This window comes from Colobus angolensis, unplaced genomic scaffold, assembly GCF_000951035.1.
Source record: "Colobus angolensis palliatus isolate OR3802 unplaced genomic scaffold, Cang.pa_1.0 Scaffold109, whole genome shotgun sequence".
In the NCBI taxonomy this organism is placed as follows: Eukaryota; Metazoa; Chordata; class Mammalia; order Primates; family Cercopithecidae; genus Colobus; species Colobus angolensis.
In genome coordinates this window covers 1,984,404-2,008,376 of record NW_012111919.1, presented here as the reverse complement: position 1 = coordinate 2,008,376, position 23,973 = coordinate 1,984,404, and the positions used below count along the sequence as shown (strand labels likewise).

Genomic DNA, 23,973 nt, shown 5'->3' with positions numbered 1-23,973 from the left:
AAGTGTTATCAACAGTATCTCCTGCATACATTGATTGTAAGAACATTATCTACTCTCCTATCTGCTCATTATTTCTCCTCCCTCTCTCTCCATTCTTTGCTTATTCAGGTTTTTCTTTTCTTTTTTTTTTTTTTTTTGAGATGGAGTCTTGCTATGTTGCCCAGGCTGGAGTGCTGTGATGCCACCTTGGCTAACTGCAACCTCTGCTTCCCGGGTTCAAGCGATTCTCCTACCTCAGCCCCCTGAGTAGCTGGGACTACAGGTGCCTGCCACCACGCCTGGCTAATTTTTGTATTTTCAGTAGAGACGAGGTTTCACCATGTTGGCCAGGCTGTCTTGAACTCCTGACCTCAGGTGATCCACCCGCCTCGGCCTGCTGGGATTACAGGCGTGAGCCCACCGTGCCCAGCCTCAGGTTTCCTTTTCATAAAGATAGGCATCAAATTAAAAATTGCCTGCAAGGTGGGTTGAACTCTTCAAACTAAAGTCAATATTGTTACAGGATTCCTGGGGTGATGCTTTTCCACTGGAAATCTCTGTGGCCAGTGGCACCTTTGCCCGAGTTTTGCTTGGGCCCACTGGATTCGTTCCTCCCACTTGGCCTGGCAGGCTGCACTTGGCTCACACTATCGGCCTGGATCCCACGCCTGCCAAGGGTGAGCCAGGCGCAGAGCAGTGAAGGGAGTGTGAGGGAGTGTGGGGTCCGGCCACTATACACAGCCAGGCATTCCAGCTGAGGGGGAGCAGGCAGCTCCAGGCACCAGCACGGGCGGTGGCTCTCTGTGAGGCTGTACTGGACCAGGCGTGCTGCAAGCTACTTCCACAGCTGGCACCAGCGAACACGGTGGCACCCAGAAGCTTGGAGATGCCAGGAACTGCAGAGCCCCAAGGAGGGTGTTACAGCCCTGGCTTGGGGAGCTCCTACGTTTAGGCTCCTCAGAGGGGTACAGCTCTTTTCTCCTTTCTTCTTCTTGTTGCCCAAAACATGGCAAGCAAGGGGCATATTTCAGCCCTGTTTGCGTTACAGCTCTTTCAGACCTGCCATTTTGTGGGTCCCAAGTTCTTGTCCTGTACCCAGGAAGAATGAGGTATGTGGACAAGTGGAGGGTAAGCAAGGGAAAGAGGAGCTTTATTGAGCAATAGAACAGTTTGGAGGAGACTCACGGTGGTAGCTCCTCTCCACAGTCAGAGTGTCCCAACAAGTGTTCAGCTCTCAGCAGAGAGGAGATCCTGGAGTGGGTAGCTCCTCTCTGCAGCTGGTCGTCCGGATGTCTCTTCAGCTCTCAGCAGAGAGAAGACCCTGGCAGGGTAGCTCCTCTCTGCAGCTGGTTGTCCCATCATCTCTTAAGCTCTTAGCAGACAAGAGACTCTGGGGTGGGTAGCTTCTCTCCACAGCTGGTAGTCCCGTCATTTATTCGAGTTTGGTTGAGTTCAGGGCTTTTATGGGCCTTAAAGGGGAGGAAGTACATGCTGACTGGTCCATGGGTGGCCATGGGTGGGCCTGGAAAAAGTACAAGTTCTCACTCCAGTCCACAGGACTGGCAGCCGGACCCCCAGGCTTCAGGCCCTCCCTGGCTTGAAGGTGGGGCTTCACTGGGAGCCCAGGCTCTTCTGCCCAGGGGCCTGTCTGCCTCCTACTGTTCATGGCACCCAGGTGTTCATGCCAAAGGGCACCTGCAGGCCAGTGCCAAGATGCCCTCAGCCCTCTGTGGCCTTCCTCCCATGCCTGTCAGTGCCCAAAGTCTGGGAGGGCTGAGGTGGCAGGGGCCGGCATGCCAATGCTGCCCCAAGTGTGTGCACACCCGGCCAGGCTGCAACAGTGCCCGAGCTTGGCCTGAGCCTCGCTCTGACACTGGAGCAGGCACTGGGACCAGGGAGAGGCCAGGCAGTGGGAGCAGACACCTCCAAGCTTGCGGGGACAAGGGCAGCCTTCCCAGGCCCCTGACAGTGCAGAGATGCCCAGTCTGCAGCCATGGCTTGACTGGCTGCAGCTGCGCCCGGGGAAGGCGAAGCTCCCACCCTGTCAACTGAGAATAGGGTGGAGCTTCGGCCTGTTCCTGGCTCCCGCCAGCTCTATGGAGTATGCAGCCCTGTCCCACCGCCTCCCCCAATGCAGCCAGCATCGTGGCAGTGGCCGTTCTAGATGGGCCACAGATGCCATCAATATGAAGACCTAATAAATAACAAATAGCATCTCCTTTCTAAGTAGAAATATTGCACTTTCCAGAACCCTAAAGTTTGGAAACTTTGGGGAAAAATTTAAATACATTTACTGCTTATTTTAAGTAACTTTTAAGCCTTGAAAGTCAGTTAGTTTGTAAACCCTGAAGAATGTTAATATATCTGGGCTACTCACCAAAGTATTAGTCTTGGGGTACTATAATAGTACTGTACTATGTTCAGATAATAATCACAATCACAAATTTGCAATGACAATTTTTCTATTATTACAATTCTTAAAAATATATCAAAGTAGAGAGAACAGTATAATATGCCCATCCCAGCCAGGCACATTGGCTCACACCTGCAATCTCAGCCCTTTGGGAGGCCAAGGCAGGAGGATCACCTGAGATCAGGAGGTCGAGATCAGCCTAGCCAATCTGGTGAAACCCCACCTCTACTAAAAATACAAAAATTAGCTGGGCGTGGTGGCAAGTACCTGTAATCCCAGCTACTTGGGAGGCTGAGGCAGGAGAATCGCTTGAACCTGGGAGGCAGAGGTTGCAGTGAGCCAAGATTGTGCCCATGTACTCCAGCGTGGGCAACAGAGTGAGACTCCATCTCAAAAAAAAAAAAAAGAAAAAGCCTATCCAGCTTCAACGGTTCTTAACATATGACTAATTTGGTTTCATTTTTGCTTTTACTTTCCCTCCAACCTTCATTATTTTGGGGCAAATTCCAGACATACTATCTCTTAAATTAACTTTTCCCCAATTTTTTTAAAATAATGCACATCCAGGATGCTTCCAGTTTGGGGCCAGTATGAATACAGTTGATAAGAGCACTCCTGAAAAGTCTTAAAACCTAGGATTAGCTTTTAATTTAATTGCTAGGTCATGAGGAGGTGTCAGATTAGTTTTATTAAGAAACCACCAAGGCTTCTTGCAGTTTGTTGAGAGTACTGGATGCTCCAAATATGTTTACCAATACTTGAGATCAGTATTTAATTTTAGCTATCCTAATAGATGGGTTCTGCTGAATTAATTTATAAATGTATTTTATTTCTCTTGTGTTTTAAAAACAACTAAATTACATAATCCACAGACCTTATTTTGGGTTAGTTTTCCAAGCCAAAAAAAAAAAAATGTGTTTTAAAAAAGAATTAAAACTATATTTAAATAAACCAATGTGTAATTCTCTTCATATCATTAAAAAAAAGCATTTCTGCTGTAATGTGTCACATTAAGAAAGAAGCTAAAATTTCTTTACATCAAAATTTTGTAATGGAAAGGCGTGCAGAGTACAACACTGCAGACTTAAAAACCATAAGGTATGTGAGGAAAACAGAGTTGGAACAACCACTAAAAATCGAGATGGCGTTGTAAATAGAGGACAAACAAAATAATCGGCCCAACTAAATCCCCCCCAGGCGCATGCACTGGAGTCACTGTCGGATGGTGTCTTTCCGCCTTCAGTCCTGAGTCACTGATTTCCTTCTTCATGAGACAAGCACACAACTTCCAAAACAGATCGGTTTCATCAAAACTAGGTATCAGATCCAGGGGAAAGCTTAATTCTGTCCATCGATCATGTGAGCACAGGAGGCAAAACGTCTTCACAGCCTCTTCATTCAGCTGCAGCTTCATCATCACAGCACCAAAGTGAAGCAGCTCATGGGTCCGTGAAACCAGTCACTTCTCTCCCTAAAGGAAGGTACTGCAGGATTTTCACCCTCTTTCTTAAAATAGTCATACTTTCTCTTTAATTGTGATCACTTTTTTGTTCAGCACAGAACATCAAAATGCTGGAGAAAAGTGCATATGAAAAAACAACGCAATTTCTAATTTGTATCAACATTGTTTTCTATCTGATGACATACGAGCTGATTCCCATTAAGGAAACACATACTGAAGCAAAACAAACTGAATGAGAAAAGCCCATTTTCAAAAAGGAACAAAAAACTCATTGAATTTAACTCTTGCAGCATGAAACTTTGTCCAAGCTGTCTCATTTCTTGGTCAATATATCAGTACATTCTATGAGTGATTTCTATTTCCCCTGAGGGTTTGTTTGTTTTTTTTTAACATTTTCATGGACTGGGATAAACTTCTCTTTTCCAAATTTGACACATTCAAAAACGCAGATTGATTTTTTTTACAGGAATATGAATGAAGCAGGTAAAAAGTAATGATCACGTTGTGAGTTCAAATGTATGTCATAAGGTTAATTTGCAGAATCCTAGATAGCATTCTTAGAATTAACAACTGTACTTTTTAAAATTTCTTCAACATTTTAAACTGTTATTCCAACACCAGATTCTCATCGGAATACTCACGTTGCAATTAAATTAAAGATTAGGTTTAGTACCCCACATAACTGTCATCCATTTCTCAATGTTCATCACTGAATAGTTCTTTGTGTAAATTCCCTTCCCCGTTCCAATACGGTTTTGCTTAAGAGTACCATTCCAGAACTTGATCCATTTTTAGCCTGACCTCCAGGAAGCATCTTGTGTGAAAAGCCATGTGAACATCATACACAAGATTACCCCAGAATATTATGTGGGCCACCATGGAAGGTGATGATACCTCTAAGGCAGCAGCAGGAGCAGCAGTGAGACGGGCTCCGAGCTGTGACTTCATCGTACTCATCTTCACTTACATCCCTGAAGGGCACATTAATACCTGAAGGGCATTCTTGTACCAGGATTATGTTCAGACAACCTCACATCATTTGAAAACGCGTATTTGGAGGGCGGAGCGGGGGGGGGGGGAATGTGAACTGTGTTTCATTAGAATAAACTGAAGCACAGAGATATTTTTAATATGCTAAAAGCTGGTGCTGATTGCCATTTATGCTGAAAGAAAAAATAAATAGTGCATACAGGCAAATCTGCACAAAATCAATCAGGCAAAGTGTGCACAAATTTGGGAAGAATATCTCCTCAGATGTTACTAAAAATAATTCTCCATTATCATGGGTGCCACCTTCAATGCTAAAGCTGAATAACCTCTAAAGAAACTAAAAACTATTTGAAAGTCTGAACTCAAATAACCATGAATTCTTAAGTTAAAATGTAAAAAAGTATGTAGGTGGGGAGGGGGCCATCTGTGTATGTGTTCTTCATTCTTTTTTGAATCAGAGTATCACAAGTCAGGAGGATCTAGTTTACAACATCCTTTCAGTTCTCAAACCTTTAAATGTGTTCCTTTTATAGTTTAGCTTTTTATCTTTCAACAATTTTCAGACTTACAAAAAGGTTCTCAGATTACCAAAAAATTTCCATTTTCCCTTAACCAAGATTCCTCAAATGTTAACACTGCAGAAGGATGCTCCTTTATCCTTAAATAGTTCAGATCAAATTTTTTAAAACATAGGACATGCTCTTAAATAATTACGTACAAATATCAAAATCAGGAAGTTAACATTCATTGACACAATACTATGATCCAGTCTATAAACTTTATTTAGATTTTTCCAATTGTCCCAATAACATCTGTTATAGCAACAGAAAATCCTGGCTTGTGAGTTCATTCAGCTTTTCATGTCTCTTTAAACTTTTTACCTAGAACATTTCTTCGTCTTTTTTAATCTTTCCTACTATTGACACTTTTGAAGCGTAAAGGCCAGTTAGGTTGTAGAAATTCCTTCGCTGGAGTTTGTCTGATGTTTCCTTGGGATGAGATTCAGCTTGCGCTTTCTCGACAGGAGTTACCGGAGAAGTGATATTGAGTACTTCTCAATGCGTCCTATCAGGAGGCAGGCGGTGTCAGTTTATCCCTTTAGTCGTGATAGGGATTTTGATCACTTGGTAAAGTGATATCTGATCAGTTTCTCCACTGTAAAGTTACTATGTTCTTTTTGTAATTAAAAAATATCTTATGGGGAGATACTTTTAGACTATGTCAATATCCTGTTTCCATTAATTTTTTACCTATTAGTTTTAGCAAAATGTCTTTTAATTCCTTTCCAGAACTTTCTAGGTAAGTTTAACATTAAGCTTCTTTTATCTAATCTCTACCTTAACAAATGGATGCTGCAGCCAGTGTCTATCCTCTGGCTGAGGCATGGACACTGGCTGTAGCATCCATTTACTAGGTGTAGACAGTTCTCTGAAGCACGGTTAAGATTTCAGGAACACATTCATTCCAGCCTCTTGGTCAAAACCACCAGAAGGAAATAAAATCCATCTTTTTCTAACATGAAAATGGTAGTGTACCCTTGAGGGATTTTATACTGGCAGGTGAGAGCTGTACAGTGTTCCCTGTCTCCAGCACTCAGGAAACAATGCAGTACAGTTACATCGTTTTATATCAAGATTCCCTTATCTCATGGTTTCAAGAACTCCTCTGAAAAAGTAATATATGTCCTGTAGCAAAAATGTACACACTTGTTCTTAAACATCTTTCTTTAAAATATTTCATTTTTTTCCGAAAACACACCCCCCCCCCGCCCCCAGTTCCCCCATAAAAGAGTTTTCAGGTGAATTTTTACCCACCAGTTTTACTCATCCACTCCCCACCACCACCTTTAAAGCTTTTTTCCTCCCCTACTCAAGACCTTACTAGACTGGAAGCAATCTGGTAAAATCTGCTAGAAGGTGAAGAGAGGGAAGAGCGCTCTTCTAGCCCTAGATTCTATAAAACTGTCCTTACCTGCTGTGGAAAACAGGTGCGGACTGAGTGCTCTGTGTAACCAAAAGATGGCCCTTCAAAGACAGCTGTTGGGAGCTTCAGAACTTCCTTCAGAAACTGGTCAAACTTGCTAAATATCATTAAGCCACTGGAATCTGACATCTGGGAGAAAACATCTATGAGAACAAAACCAAATAAAGTCAAGCTATAAGGAAATATCAGCTTTTTATAAATGGCTCTATGTCATTTGTATACCAAACAAAAAGTATCATTAAAAAAGTATCATAAAATTATTGTGACTTTTAATTAATATTAAAACTATTCTCATCCTTATTAACACTGTGTGGCCACCCTGCAGAGGAGGCCCCTCTCTTCCACTCACTTAATATTCAACCTAAACATTAAATCAAATAACCATTCATGTATGACTACCCTACTATTTTTGAGTGTTTAAAACTAGATGATATATAACTTTTATTTATTTATACCTTTGTTTCAAGAAGAATTTACAGCAGCATATCTTCATCTCTTAGTATCACCACATGTGTTTATATAAGACATATGTATGACTGAGTATATAAACATATTAGCATCTTGGACACAGGGTATGAAAGAAATTGTATTATACTTGTATATTCTATACTGATGATGCAATGCATGCCTGTGAAAGAACACATCTGAAGGAGCCATAGAGAATATTTAAAATATTTATCTAATGAGTTCCAAAGCAGAATAAAAATAACTCATCTAAACTCTTCTATTCCAAGACACTGTGATACTGTTAAGACCCTATTTTTATATTAAGTCAGGTCAAGCAGATGAGAAAGAAGCTTCCAGTAATACTACTACAACTTTATCTGCTTGCAGGGAGTTCCTGTCTCCAATCATTCCTCTCTTCTCATCCATAGTTGGGGAGTAAAAGAAAACTAGAAGTCAAAAGCATTTGACAAAGAAATGTGAATGGCAGAAAACTAGGCAGTTTTTCAATCCATTGAACTTCCTTACAAACAAATTGGTAACCCAAATATGCACAGAAAAATCATTTCCTGAGGACTTTTCAAACATAGCATTTTGAAGATTCATCCAGCCTGGGCGACATAGTGAGACCTCATCCCTACAAAAAAATTTTAAAAATTAGCCAGGTATAGTGGTGTGCACCTGTAGTCCCAGCTACTCAGGAGGCTGGGGTGGGAGGACTGCTTCAGCCCAGGAGGTCAAGACTACAGTGAGTCGTGATACCATGATAACACCACTGCACTCCAGCCTGGGACAGAGTGAGACCTCGTCTCCAAAAAAAAAGAAAAGAAAAGAAAAGAAAATTCACATTTTATATATTCACAATGAAGAGGTACAGTAGAGATCTATACCTATTTAACAGACATATGTAATATACATATATGTATTACTTTTTGGGTTCAATTTTGGGGAATTTATACTGAAGCATCAGGTTAAAAAATTTTTAAACACACTAATTAAAGAAAGATAAAATGTTAGGTTATCGATCCACAGGGTAATTTTTAAGGCATTAGAAAAGAAGAAATTACCAAAGGAATGAAAATATTCAGTGTGAACTCTCATGATTGCCGCTAGTTACAGTTCATAGAAAAGTATTAAATACCTATATGGGGGGAAAAATCCAGCAAGAGACTAAAAGATGGCCCTAGTAGAAAGCAAAATAAATTAATTAACAAATACATATTAAGTTCCTATTATGTGATCCAAGTGCAAGCACTGTTAGGTGTTTAGAAGCACAATAAAGAAATATGACAGATGGTCCTTATCCCCCAAGAAACTTTCAGTGTAGCTGGAAAAATAAGATACAAAGAGCTTAGAAAGGTTAACTTGCTTAAGGTCAAAAAGTTAAGAGACCAAATCAAGTTTAAACCCACACCTATCTGACTCCAAAATAAAAAGCATTACACCACACTCCTTCAAAATATAATTTAGAATAGATACAAAAACACATATGAAGGAGTTGTCAAGTTCTAAAAGAAAGAAATTTAGAAGCTAGGCCTTGAAAGAGAGGATCTGGGATGATGGGGCCAAAACAGGTTGAGGATAGGGACTGGGGGGCACTAAAGAAGAGTAGGATAAAAGTCTCTATGACAGGAATGTGCAGTGTGTACCTCTATACTGGTGATAAGCAGAAAATAGGGCATTGAAGAAAACATTCTATGACAGCCAATTTATATTGAGAAATAAAGAAAAACAAAGACTGAATAGGAAGAGTATTCCTGTTATAAAACAAAACGATGAAGGAGGGAAGCAATTTGGATTTAGCTTAAAAACTTCTAAGTAGAGACCAAATTTTTAGAAAGCTAGGTTTCAAGGCGATTAGACTGTTAATGACCAGCACACAATGAATAAAAGGAAAAGAATGAAATTGGAGACACCAGCTAGGAAACCTTGTAAACAATGCACAAAGGAGGTGGGGGGAGCCTGGATTACAGTAGTGACAGTGTGTGCAGGGACAGCGGAGGCCAAACCCAAGGCATTTCAATGCAAGGAACTGCAGTTGATGGCAGACTAGATTACAGAATAAAGGAAGTTTAAAAGTTAGGATTCTTTTAAGTTTCTAGCTTGGGAAAATGCTGACAATCCCAATTGACATAAGCAAATCAAATATAAAGATACTACACTTAGCTTTGAACATAACTGTTTGAAATAACTAGCAATTTTTTTTTAAGACGGCATCCCGCTCTGTCACCCAGGGTGGAGTGCAGTGGTGCGATCTTGGCTCACTGCAAGCTCCGCCTCCCGGGTTCATGCCATTCTCCTGCCTCAGCCTCCCGAGTAGCTGGGACTGCAGGTGCCTGCCACCACACCCAGCTAATTTTCTGTATTTTTAGTAGAGACGGGGTTTCACCGTGTTAGCCAGGATGGTCTCAATCTCCTGACCTCATGATCAGGCCACCTCAGCCTCCCAAAGTGCTGGGATTACAAGCGTGAGCCACTGCACCCGGACCAAACTAGCAAATTTTTTAGTGGAACTACCCTGCAGACAGTTAGAAATAATATTTGACCACAGCTCTAGACTGCAGATAGAGAACTTTGAAAATGTTACCAATGATATGAATAAATGATGCTCTTCGAAGGAGGGAAGAACATAAATGGTTTAACCTTTAAATAGCTGGCTGATGATCAGGCTTGGTGGCTCACACCTGTAATCCCAGAACTTTGGGAGGCCCAGGCAGGAGAATCACTTGAGCCCAGGAGTTCAAGGTCAGCCTGGGCAACACAGCAGGACCTCGTTTCCACAAAAAATAAAAAAAAATTAGCTAGGCATGGTGGCAGGTGCCTGTAGTCCCAGCTACTTGGGAGACTGAAGGGGGAGGACTGCTTGAGTGTAAGAGTTGGAGGCTGCAGTGAGCTCTCATCATACCACTACACTCCAGCCTGGGTAACAGACCAAGACCCTATCTCAAAAATAAATAAACAGCTGGCTGCTATTCTTACAAGGAGGAAAATAATCATTCATTAAATCTGAATGAAAACAAAGGGTCAACATGGGAGGTGGCAGACACTGCCAGATGCCTCAGTATCTTCTTCCCTTTCTTGCTCACTAGCTGAGCCCGACTGCTGGGAATGGCTTGTGCCACTTAACAAATGACTTCTCAGCCTCCTTTGCACATTGCAATGCTGGAGTCAATTTCTGGAAAACTCTCTGCTTTCCTAATAGAGGCACATCCTTCTTCCTTCTGCCTGGAGTAAGTACAGAGGCCTGAGATACGGCAATTATCTTTTGATCCTAAGGAAGAAAGCCATATGGCAGAAGGAAGACGGGAAGAAATGAAGTCTGTGATGACAACCATAAGTCAGGGTAGCAACTTTGAACTTACCAGCCTTTGGACTTATTTTTACATGAGAAAAATAAATGCTAATGTGCTTAAGCCACTGTCAGTCAAGTTTTCTATCGCCACTCTGTGTATTCATAACTGAGTAACTAATGAGTAATTAACCTGTGGCCACTAATGGTGGGAATATTCAGGACCAGCGACTTTTAGCTTCCAAGTACATGAAAACATGTATGTATAGCTTCACAATCATAAAAATGTGTATGTATACACCCACACCAACGAATCTATACCTAACCCATTCAGAGTAATAAAAAGGAGTGACTGGATAGTAAAATGACAAACCACTCCCACGAAAAAGTATTATTTCAGTTATACTTAGTTACTATGTCATATGAATAGACTCAAAGTAATAAAAAAATTTTTATTCGTAAGAAACTATAACAGGCCCATATTACAATAAGAGAAGTAGAAACATGTCTATTTGTTTTAATGAGAGATACTGCTAGACCCCAAAATTGAAGGCACAGTGAAGTAATTCACCACTTCTTGAGTTATTGGTTTAAAACAATTTTTTTATGAATAGGCTTACCTGTAAGAAAAACAATTTTACAATGATTGCTTATTCTTAAATCTTAAATGAAGTTTAACAATCAACCTAAGTTATCGTGATTTACCTAGGTATATATAAAAGGATCTTATCAAATAAGTGACTAAAATAATAAAATTTAATGAAAATATTTTAAAAATTAAACTAGTACTCTAATTAAATAAAGCCCTAAACCCTCCTGGCATTAAGGGACTAAATTACTTACCAGATCCCCAGTTAATTTCCCCAGTAATTCTCTTTCTATTTATACACCTCTGAAAGTATGCTAATTCCCTAACAGCTATTTCCAGCTAAAAATGAAGCTTTCTCCCTTGTGAAAAACCCAAAATCAAGTCCTTAAACATACATGTGTGCGCAATTTTTAAAATATTCTATAATATCTTTTGTGTAACAAGCAAAATAATGCTACTGGGCCACCATCATCACGTATATTTTGATTTTTTCCTGGTGATAATGACCCTGGTTTTGCTGGCTGGATCTATCCATCTATTTAGACTCCCCTTTCATCCCCACACGACTAGCCACATGCTTTTTTTGCAAGATGACAGGGCTATTGAGACTGAAGAAATGAGTCTATAAACGGAAAAGCCATTTTCTTTTATATGTTTGCTTTCCCTGGCAAATGACTCTCATCTCCCGTCATCTTTCTACCAGCTCAGCAACCTAACCCACTAAACCATGCACACACATCTGTATGTTGATAAATACCTAAACACAACTAGGTCCGAGTGCATACTGTAGTTCGAAACTTACTAATATGCCACTGGCCGGGTGCAGTAGCTCACGCCTGTAATTCCAGCACTTTGGGAGGCCAAGGCGGGCGGATCAGCTGAGGTTGGGAGTTCAAGACCAGCCTGTCCAACATGGGGAAACCTGGTCTCTACTAAAAATACAAAAATTAGTCAGGCATGGTGGCGCATGCCGGGAGTCCCAGCTACTTGGGGAGCTGAGGCAGGAGAATCGCTTGAACCCGGGAGGTGGAAGTTGCAGTGAGCTGAGATTGCAGCACTGCACTCTAACCTGGGCAACAGAGCGAGAAGCCATCTCAAAAACAACAAACAAAAAAGAAACTCATTAATATGCCATATCATTAAGCTGCAAAGAGGCTGGAGGGTGGGAGTCTGCATGCCTTGGGCTTCTGGTGTTGATTCAGCCAGGAACTACCTGAGACAAGGCTCCAGACCTCCTTTGGTTTTTGTTTTCCTTTTTCTTCTTTTTTCCCCTTTATTCATAAAATACACATTTAAGGCTTATCTCTTACTTTCTTCCATTTCTAAAACATTTTGGTTATTTGAAAAATGTAAATCTAGCTATCACTCATTCAGATTAAACAGTCACTTCCATCTACTGAGGAGAAGGGATGGTTAATAGAAACCAGTGAAGATAATTATGCAGCTATGAGTGGTTAAAAAACTACAGCAGAAGAGTCTAAATTCTGAACAGGTGAAACTGTTTAACTATAACTTCAAAGGGAGGCCCTTCTACAGTCTGCTAATGAAACATCAAGGAAGCAAACAGTTGAAACATCAGTAGGAAGAGTCAATTCTGATCAAAACAGAAAGAATCTCAGGTCATCTTTTCTCTGACTGCTGATAGTGTGGTCTATCAAAAACATGCAAAAAGATAAATAACATAAATTATTATTATAAAACCATTGTGTTAGAACCCAGAGGAAAACCCCTGTTATTCTGGTATATTTCTTATTTTCTATATGCATAGCAAATTTTTGTTTAAAACTATATTACACTTATGCATTTTGATCTAAAACCTATTTTTAAAGACATTATATTCAATCATGTGGGTGTCCTAAAACTTAACTTGAGTTCTCACTTTTGGACACTAAAGATGTTTCAAGTTTTCAAATAAGTGTTGCAACAAATACACAAAAAACTTGGGGTATACTTCTGATTAATTCCTTAGGATAAACTCAAGAAGTAGACTGAATGAATGAATATGAATCTTTTTAAAGCCTTCCTGAAATATACTGTTAAAGTGCCTTACCAGCTTTTTAATGAATTTTAAAATAAATGTATGAATCGTTTGCTCCTTTTAGTGCAACCAGATGCAATTTGAATAAGAAGACTAAGTTTCTTCGAAAACAAATAGCAGAATTAAAGTAAATAAATCGCACAGTCAAATTAATTGATAATTAAGCATGTTTTAATACATAATGGGCTTCACAGTCTACAAATTTGTTTCCTTGAGTTATATTTTGGGTTTCTGACATTACTGAATTTTGATTGTGTTTTTAATTAAAGTTTGTATTCCGATTACAAATCATTGGTATTTAGAACCCTGATAAAAGTTACCTCTGAATCTAGGAAATAGTGTCTAATGGCCACAACGGTGAACCATCTCTGTAAATGAATGCTACCTGGAGACAGAAACTCTCTTAAGACAAATCTGAAAAATCTAAGAAATGTTTTAAACAAAAAGTACAAATATTTTTTCAGTCATTCAAACGCTATTTTTATACTAAAACAAACCAAAAACTCCATGTCAAATAAAAAAAGGAGAGGGGAGAAAATCATAGGAAAAATTCTAAGAAAGTAAAAAGCAGGAAGATCAAAGCAAAAAAAAAAAAAAAAGTAGAAATGCTAAAACATTCCACAAATGAGAAAACTTAATATAACAGGAGCATTAATAGAGGTAACAATAGAGTCCAGTCAGCAGGAGGAGGTTGGAGTGAACAAGAAGAACCAAAACAATGGAATAATTAGATAGGAGAAAGTGAATAAACAATCAAAGATCATTTGCTGTTACAATACAGTGTTATTTCTCCCTTTTGGCTACACAATTATTCAGCCACCTCAACTAAGTAGGACATTGCTGAGAACTAGAAAACAAGGAGGGAAAGGTTCTGAAAATAGTCAAAACTAACAATCATACTACACAAGCTCAAGTGCTTCTCTCATAACAATCACTTTAAATTCTTATTTTAAATAGAATGCTAAGAGGTTTGGTTATGACTTCTCTGTCTGTAGCATATTAAAAGTAGTAGGTCAGAAGCAAGGAGAGATTTCCAGAGAGTGGTACACTGAAAATACATACCATCATGTTTGCCAGTGACAAAGGATATACACAAATCACCGCCGCCACCACCAACAACAAAAAACTCAAGAACTGAAAAAGCACAATAGTCTCAAAATAGGAGGAGGAGGAATAGACAAATCAAGCTTTACAACTGGCCCTAAATCCTAAATGCATCAGAAAATGGCATCCTTAAGAGATAAAAATGTTAAAAGTATAATCAGTGAATTCTGATTTCTTTCTTTCTTTTCTTTTCTCTCTCTCGATCTTTCTTTTCTCTTCCCTTCTGTCTCTCTCTTTTCCTTCCTTCCCTCCCTCCCTCCTTTCTTCTCTCTTTCTTTCTTTCTTGCTTCCTTGAGACAGAGTCCCACTCCATCACCCAGGCTGCAGTGCAGTGGCATGAACATAGCTCACTGCAGCCTCCACCTCCTAGGCTCAAGTGATCCTCCTGGCTCAGTTTCCCAAGCAGCTGGGACCTCAGGTATGTACCGCCATGCCAAACTAACTTTTAAATTTACTTTTATTTTTATTTATTTACTTTATTTTATTTTATTTTATTTTGAGACACAGTCTCACCCCGTTGGCCAGGCTAGAGTGCAGTGGCACAATCTTGGCTCACTACAACCTCTATCTCCTGGTCTCAAGCAATTCTCCTGCCTCAGCCTCCCACGGAGCTGGGATTACAGGCGTGTGCCACCATGCCCGGATAATTTTTGTATTTTTAGTAGAGACAAGGTTTCACCATGTTGGCCAGGCTGGTCTCAAACTCCTGACCTCAGGGGATCCTCCCCAACCTCCCAAAGTGCTGGGATTACAGGCGCGAACCACCGCACCCAGCCTTAAAATTACTTTTATAGATACACGGTCTCGCTACACTGCCCAGGCTGGTCTCAAACTCCTGGCCTCAAGTAATCCTCCCACCTCAGCCTCCCAAAGTGCTGGGATTACAAGCATGAGCCACTGTACCCAGCCAAGTTCTGTTTAAAATGGAAGGGGCAGGCCACATTTTAACACATTTTAAAGTGGTTTCCACTCTGGAAGATTAAAAAGTAGAGACAGGCTTCCCTGCCCAAATATTTTACTTATGTTGAACATCTCAATCCCAAGCCAAGATAATTACAGTACAACAAAAATAATGAAACAGACCTACAACTGGCAGAGAAACTACAATTTTTAGCATGGAAAAGACAAACCACACTTGAAATCTACTTGAATCAGAAAAACACAGTGATTGGTAACCCAGCACAGCCCCTATCACATCCATCCAAACATTATTGCAATGATCTGGGGTCCTGAGCACGCTGACATGTCACCTTTGGCTTGGCCCATGGGCCTTTGTGCCACTTCAATCTTGGTCACTTTGTGTTCCTCCAAAAAGTTCAGAAGCCACATCTAAAAAACTGCTATCACCTGGATCCCTTCCAAACCAAGAACTAGAATTTCTGCCTTTTCACGAACAGTTACAACATAGAACTGGAGTAATTTTAGTATTCAATCAACAATTTACATTTGACAAAATTTTAGGTATTTACTATGTGCCAGGTGAGCTGGCTCTATGTAAATATAGTAGACTTCAAAGAAACTTAAAGATTCCAGAATCATCTAGAATACAGTTAATTTTCTGCTAATGTATTTCTCTACTACTGTATTTTTCAATCAGTCTCCCCAATATTAATAAAGATGGTATATATATTCTTTATCTGGATCATTAAAAATCAGACAAGATTACAACTTTTCTTTGTATTTGAATGAAATACACTTTCATATATATTCTATTCCTCAGAAAAACACCATTTTTATCTTTTACAAAAATATAAAAGAAATTTCAGCCCAAATAATATTTTGAGACATACCATGTGAAAAACCTCACAAGAATACTTAAATAAAACCATAATTTTTATTACCAAAAATATGTTCTACATTGCAGCTAATTCTGAAATGAAGATAAACTGGATAACAGTTGACCAAATACATTAAGATCTTTCTTTGGAATAGCTAAATCTGTATCTAGTGGGCCATCTAACTTTCCAACTTTCAGTGTCATAGTAAAGTAAGAAAAAGCACAAAAAACAAATACACCTCTGAAGTAATCTTGCCTAAAAACCTATATTAATACTTGAATCTGATCAAGCCTCTGTATCTTTCAATTTAAAAAAAAAAAAAAAAAAGCAGGGCACAGAGGAACATGGCAAAGACCCAGTCATCCAAATCCGGGCTCACAGGGTACTGCACTACCTCATTAAGACTTCAGTCTCAACCCCTGAAAGCTGACATCCAGTTTCCTACTCCATGGCTACTGCTTTATGGCACTCTGAACACTGTACTGAAATTACACGTGTGTCTCCTGCTACAGCACCAGTACCAGGGAGCACAATCACATAGCTCAGAACAAGGCTCTGACGTCTGAATTAAAACCCCAGCTTTGCCCCCTTGGTTAACTCATTGATAAAAATGAAGAAAATATCACCTGCTGCTCAAAGGAATTTTAAGGATTCCATGAGAAAATATATGTAAAGCACCTAGCACAATTCTTGCCATATCTTAGGGAGTTAGTAACTAATGACTGAATAAATAAAAACCATAAGCAGCAAAATTAAATAGTGAATTTCATCCCTTCTGATTTCATCTAATCACCTTCTTACAGTATCTCATGAATGGTAAAACGCCAAAGTGACTAATGTTTAAAAAAAATTAGCAAACATAACAAGAATATTTTTAAAAAACAGGTCATCAGCTTCTAAATAACTATGGCTGATTCTAGGGTAGTAAGGAATAATGTAATCACAGCAAACATCACCTGATGAAGAATGGAGTTATTAAGAGCTAAACCAGACCAAATCTAGTAAAAGCAATCAAATTTACTTTAACGAAAAGTTCTCAATATAATCATTTTCAAGCATAATTTTAATAATGTGGAAAACATTTCTAAAATAAGTTTTTAAATGTCAGCATTATGATTCTGAGTCCTTTCAGTTTTCTCACTAAAAAACACTAACAATAAATTAAATCAACCAACTTTGCCATCTGAACAGTAGGTGGCATAACTGACCTACTGTGGGCCAGCTGCTGCAGTGAGTGATAACGGTAATTTTTTTAAAAGCTCAGTATAACATCATTCAAAATTCTGACAATATTCATTTAAAAGTCCTAATTTGAAAATGACATTTTTCAAATAATATGAAAATACTTACATCTCAATTTGTCCAGCATTTTTCCACCACACATGGTTGCTAACATAGCTTTAACTGAAAATACCGTCAACTTGCCTCGGCCCTCACTGCAAAATAAATTATATTAGAAATAATTGCTATCTGAAACCACAAAAGGAGTCAAATGTATCACTAAATACTGAGCAACCAGTAAGTTGATTCCTGACCTTGTCTATTACAATTTTACCACATTTGGAAACCCTGGATTTTTTTTTTTTTTTTTTTTTTCTTCATTTGTAGAATAAGACTTCTCCTATGCTAGGTGAAGAGTGCTAAAGCTAGCTTGAATTTTCTGGAAGTAAGTTTTAGAAACACTCTATGTAATTTCTATTGGCTATGTAGCAGAGGTCAAATGGATAAACCTGAAGTGAAGTTCCTATTAATTAAACCCATTAAATCCACAGCTGCAGTTCTCAAGTATTCAAAACTGAGGGGCCACCTGGTTTGAATATACTTCAGAAACATAACCTTACATCAGGATATTACAACGGTTTCTTGTTACATACTAAACAACAAGGTGTATCTTGCTATGAAGATTTTATAGTACATTCATCTTTGTTTTTACTGTAACAACATTTATGTTACCATGTGTTTATTCTAAGAAGCTCAATCACACCTATCTCAGATCTTCTAATACACCACTGTAAGAAAAGTGAAGAGGAAGGGATAGTAACATTAATTCTTCTTTAGGAACTGGAAAGATGAAATTGAGAACATAAAAGAATCACCTAAAGTAATGCTGCACACCACCAGCAGAACCAAGATAGTATCACCAAGGCCTCTGACCCAGAGTGTCCATGGCTTCATTCATTCTACTATGCCCTGGTTTCACAGCAGATAAAAACTTCACTAGTTGGTTGTTCAAGTTACCACATGTAAGCCAAGAATGTGGTTTTTGTGTTAATTTTTAAAAGCTTGTGCTCACAATGTTTCATCGTAACTTAGAATAAAATACTTTTGCAATAATGAGAGCTATACCATCTTTGTTTTGAAAAAGCAGGTATCATCCTATTTATATCCACTAATGATTCTAATACAGTGTTTCCCATTCTCCACAGAAAGATCACACCTGAAAAAAGGCAAATAGCCTATAAGCTAGAAAATTACCCGTGAAAACACCACCAGGAAATATCAACATTTGTTACAGTTGAGCTTTTAACTATTACATCTCCTTGAGTTAATTCGTAAAACAAAATAGGAATGCCCGCAACTACCTAAAATTAGAATGAGTTTTTAAAAATATATTGTTCTTCAGAAATAAAGATACAGCTCCATGTACAAGGCAATATGGCACCCAGAAATAAGGCATATTTCTGCATCAAATATCTACTGCATTATGTAAGAAAAGCTAATGGTTATAAGATAGATCATTAGGTTAAAAGGAATGGGTTTCTAAGACTGACACAGAGCTTTTACAGTGGACTTTCTTTTTTCACACCAAGCACTTGAATGCTGAGTCTACATTTAAGCACACCCTACCTTATGGGACAAGTAGACTTTCCACTACTAAAGTACAAAGAAGGAAAAAAAAAAAAAAAACATATATTTGCTTTCTCATCTTTCTTTGAAACTAGGATGGGGCACATAACAGAGCTCCACCAATAAAAATGCACTATGCTAGATTTCAAGGGGGGAAATGATTAACTTGGGGACGCAGGGACTCCAGAAGAATCCACCTGGTGGGGATGGCAGCAGTAGGAGCAGCCACATCCAGTGCTCTGGGGAGCAGAGATAATGATTCTTAGGAGCAGCACCCAGAGCCCAGCGTCAGTGGTGTTTGGAGCACAAGCAGCAAGGTCTGTGGCCAGAGAGGTGTCTTCATGAGAGTTCTGTGCAATTATTTTGCACTATGTTCCTGGCGGTGTAGTTTTCAAGCCTACTTTCCCAACCTACTTACAGAATCTGTGGGTCACCCTTTTAATTAATTAGCCAGAGATGGTATCTATTACTGACACCTAAGAACTCTGATGGATACAGCTTCTAACCTGAAGTAAAGTGGCCCACAAAGATGAAGCAACAAAAGAAACTATTGCTGAAGTCCAGAGTGGGATTAAGAATGCCTGATGGGCCGGGTGCTGTGGCTCACGTCTGTAATCCCAGCACTTTGGGAGGCCAAGGCGGGTGGATCACCTGAGGTTGGGAGTTCAAGACCAGCCTGACCAACATGGAAAAACTCCGTCTCTACTAAAAATACAAAATTAGCCAGGCGTGGTGGCGCATGCCCGTAATCCCAGCTACTCAGGAGGCTGAGGCAGGAGAATTGCTTGAACCCAGGAGGCAGAGGTTGCGGTGAGCTGCGATCGCACCATTGCACTCCAGCCTGGACACCAAGAGCGAAACTCTTTCAAAACACAAAACAAAACAAACAAACAAAAACCTGTTATACATGTTGCAACACATAAAAATTTCTGTAATAGAATGTATACACACACACACACAAACATTAAAAACACCAAGGCTTAGGCCCAACCCTTAAAGATCCTAATTATTTGGCCTAGGGTGGGGCGCTGGCATTGGTAATTCTTAAAAGTTGCCCAGGTGATTCAAAACACAGCCAGAACAGTGAACCCCTGTCCCAAAGCAAGTCAACTTTAATAAAAAAAAAAAAAAAAAAAAAGACACAAGAGAAAAAGGGGAAGTGCATTCACATACACAAAATAGCCATGAAAGAAATACAAATGACTATTAAGTGCATGAAAAGGCACTGACTTTAATTAATTAAAGGAAAAGAAATCTAAAAAATAATGAGATACATTCTGTAAATGTCCTAAGTTACCGTACTGTCCTCAGTCTAAGTAGTGTGAAGTCTGACTTAGGTGAAATACATTTTTTTTGTTGTTGTGTTTTTTGTTTTGAGACAGGGTCTCCCTCTGTCGCCCAGGCTGGAATACAGTGGCATGATCACAGCACACTGCATCCTCAACCTCCTGGGCTCAAGCGATCCTCCCGCCTTCGCCTCCTGAGTAGCTGGGACCACAGGCACGTGCCACCTCTTGAAAGATTTTTAAAGAAACAATTTAGCTACACTTCCTTTTATTTTGTAATGTAATATTTATCACTTTCATAATTGATTACTTTTTAAATGATCACTTTAAAGAGAGAGTATATGTGCCCGAAAAAAGTAAGTCATCTCTCTGGTTTTCCATAATTTTAAGCTCTAACCATGACCAACGATTATGCCTTTAGTTAATTCTGTATGGTATCCTTTTTAACTTTTCATTAAAATATAATGAACATACAGAAAAGTGCATAATTCATGAATGAACTTTCACAAAATGTTCTCTCATGAACATTTAAAGTTCACTGAATGAACTTGCATAAAATAAACACCCAGGTAACTAACCAGCACTCAGGTCAAAAGACAGAACATTACTAGCACCCAGAAGCACCTCTTTCCTAAACCCACTTCCCACTGTGGTAGCTTCTATCCTTTTGGGTGTTTTGTTTTGTTTTGTTTTAGACAGAATCTCTCTCTGTTGCCCAGGCAGTGGTGTGATCTCGGCTCACTGTAACCTCCACCTCTTGGGTTCAAGTGATTCTTGTGCCTTAGCCTCCCTGGTAGCTGGGATTACAGGTGCGCACTAGCACGCCCAGATAATTTTTTTAATTTTTAGTAGATACGGCATTTCACCATGTTGGCCAGGCTGGTTTAGAACTCCTGACTTCAGGTGATCCACCCACCTCAGCCTCCCAAAGTGCTGGGATTGCAGGCGTGAGTCACCGCACCCAGCCTGGTAACATCTATCCTGACTTCTAGTATCACAGGTCAGATTTGCCAGCAATTGAACTTCGTATAAAGGGAATCTTACAGTATGTACTCTTTTGTGTCTGGCTTCTTTCGCTCAACAAAATATCTGCAAGATTTATTATGTTGTTACATATATTAGTTCATCCTGCTATGCAGCATTCTGTTACATGAATATACTGCATTTTATCCATTCTCTTATTAAGGGATATTTTCAAACTCTCTATTTTAAACTATTCGATGAGCATGACAAACAAAACATGAGTCACTGCCTATATTATAGGTAGAAATAAATACTTGTTGACTTATTGATATTCCTTACTAAAAGAAAGAAAAAAACCTGCTTGTGGGTAAAAGTGAAACCAATGGCACAAGAACTGATAACATTCTAAGGATTATAATACAATCAGCCCTCAGTATCCATGGGAGATTGGTTCCAGGGCCCCTGCAGATATCAAAATCCACAGATATTCAAGTCCCCTCCAGAGCTGGCCCTCCATATCCGTGGGTATCTGAATCCACACATGGGAACCTGAGGATACAGAGGGTCAAGGGGTACTGGCAATGCTGAGAAGTCTGAAAATAGTCCAGAGGGAAAAGCACAGCATCTTGGAAATACCTTAAGGAAGAATGCCATCCTTAGGATCCTATCGACTTCTAAAGTGATTATATCTGGGAACTGTGGCGCATGCCTGTAATCCCAGCTACTCAGGAGGCTGAAGCAGGAGGATCACTTAAGTCCAGGGATTTGGGACCAGCCTGGGCAATACAGTGAGACCTCATCTCTCAAGAGAAAAATAATAATACACTAAAATAAAGTGATTATTGTTGGTCTAATACTTAACAAAGGAATTATTAAGAAAATATCTCTGGAATTATTTGGATAGACCAAGCAGAAGAATTAATGTAATTATTTCTTTCTCTCTATACCAAGTAGGCCCTTTATCAAAAGAGACAGCACATTATCTAAGCACAGAAAAAGGAGAGAAACAAAGGGGGTAGAAAACTGTTCTATTCTTTTCACACAGAATTTATACACTCAAGAAGCCTGAAATGATGTTTTTGAATGTGCATATTCATAGTCATTTTTTGCAGCACGTTTCTAACGGCAAAAGACTGGAAATAATCAAACTGTCCATTAAGACTGCTATCATAAAAAGAATAAGAAATTATATATGAAAGAAAATTATATGCAAAGCAGACTAAGGGGAAAAAAGCAAGGTATAGAACAAAATAATTGTTAGAAGGTTATCTAACAACTATGTTAAAAAAGAGGGAGAAAAATAATATATTTGTTTGCAAATGTATAAACTGTATGTGAGAGGATACTGAGAAAATAACAACACTGGTTGTCTCCAGGGTGGGAAGTAGGCAGCTTAGAGAGAGGAATGAAATGGTGGGTAATTTCACATTGTAAGTATTAAAAACACTTATACTAGAAAAGAATAAGGTTCTCAAGTCAATAATCTAACCCTCCAACTTAAGACACTAGAAAAAGAACAGCAAATTAAACTCAAAACAAGAAAAAGGTAAAAAATGCTATAAATAAGAGCAGAAATTAATGATGCTGAAAACAGAAAAATAGAGAAAAATATCAATAAAACCAAAAGCTGGTTCTTTGACTGGATCAATAACAACAGAAATCTCTTGCCAGACTAACTAAGAAAAAAAAGAAGATACAAATTACCAACATTAAGAAAGAGGGGATATCACCACAGGTTCTACAGACATTCCAGAAATAATAAAGAAAGATTATTTAAAAACCTTTATGTCCATGAATTCAACAACTTGGATGAACTAGACACATAAAGACTACTCCCCGAAAAACACAAACTACCACAGCTCACTCAGGAAGAAACAGATAAACTGAATAGACCTACATCCATTACAAATTCAATCTACATAGACCCACATCCATTACAAATTGAATCTACATAGACCCACATCCATTACAAATTGAATCTACATAGACCCACATCCATTACAAATTGAATCTACATTGTAAAGTCTTGCAAAAAAGAAAGCTCCTCATTCTGAGGGCTGTACTGGAGACCTCTAAACATTTAAAGAAGAAAAACCTGCATTTCTACTCACTCTTCCAGGTAATAAAAAAAGGGAGGAAACACTTCCCAACTATTTTTATAAGGTCAGTATTATTCTTTTTTTAATAATTTCAACTTTTATTTTATTCATTTATTTATTTATCTGTAGAGACAGGGTCCCACAATGTTGCCCAGGCTGGTCTCAAACTCCCAGACTCAAGTGATCCTCCTGCCCTAGCCTCCCAAAGTGCTTGGATTACAGGCATGAGCCACCACGCCTGGCTCCATTTTTATTTTAGATTGAGGGGATACATGTGTAGGCTTGTTACATGGGTGTAGTGCGTAATGCTGAAGTTTGGGGTATGAATGATCCTATCACCCAGGTAGTGAGCACAGTATTCAACAGTTTTTCAACCCTTGCCCCCTCCCTCTGTACCCACTCTAGCAGTCCCCCGTGTCTACTGTTCCCATCTTTATGTCCATGAGTTTATGTTTATGTTTAGCTCCCACTTATAAATGAGAACGTCTCAGTATTTGGTTTTCTGTTCCTGCATTAATTTGTTTAGGATAAGGGTAAGGCCAGCATTATTCTGATACTGAAAACAAAGACATTACAATAAAAGACAAGTCAGTATCTCTCATGAAAATAGTTACAAAAATCTTGAACAAAATGAGCAAATCAAATGAGGGACAGGACGGGTGCAGTGGCTCACGCCTGTAATCCCAACACGTTGGGAGGCCAAGATGGG

General features: G+C 39.2%; 1 protein-coding gene across 7 annotated transcripts in view; it reads right to left on the bottom strand.

Annotated features, from left to right (window-relative positions):
• DTNB (dystrobrevin, beta) overlaps positions 1–23,973 on the bottom strand; it is a 285,440-nt gene that overhangs the window by 221,318 nt on the left and 40,149 nt on the right. For all 7 annotated transcript variants that reach the window (XM_011950445.1, XM_011950464.1, XM_011950471.1 and 4 more), the window contains exons 4-5: positions 17,420–17,505; positions 6,816–6,970 (exon numbers count right to left, since the gene is read on the bottom strand). In XM_011950445.1, coding sequence (XP_011805835.1) covers positions 6,816–6,970; positions 17,420–17,505 — 241 coding nt within the window. The remainder of the gene's footprint in view (positions 1–6,815; positions 6,971–17,419; positions 17,506–23,973) is intronic.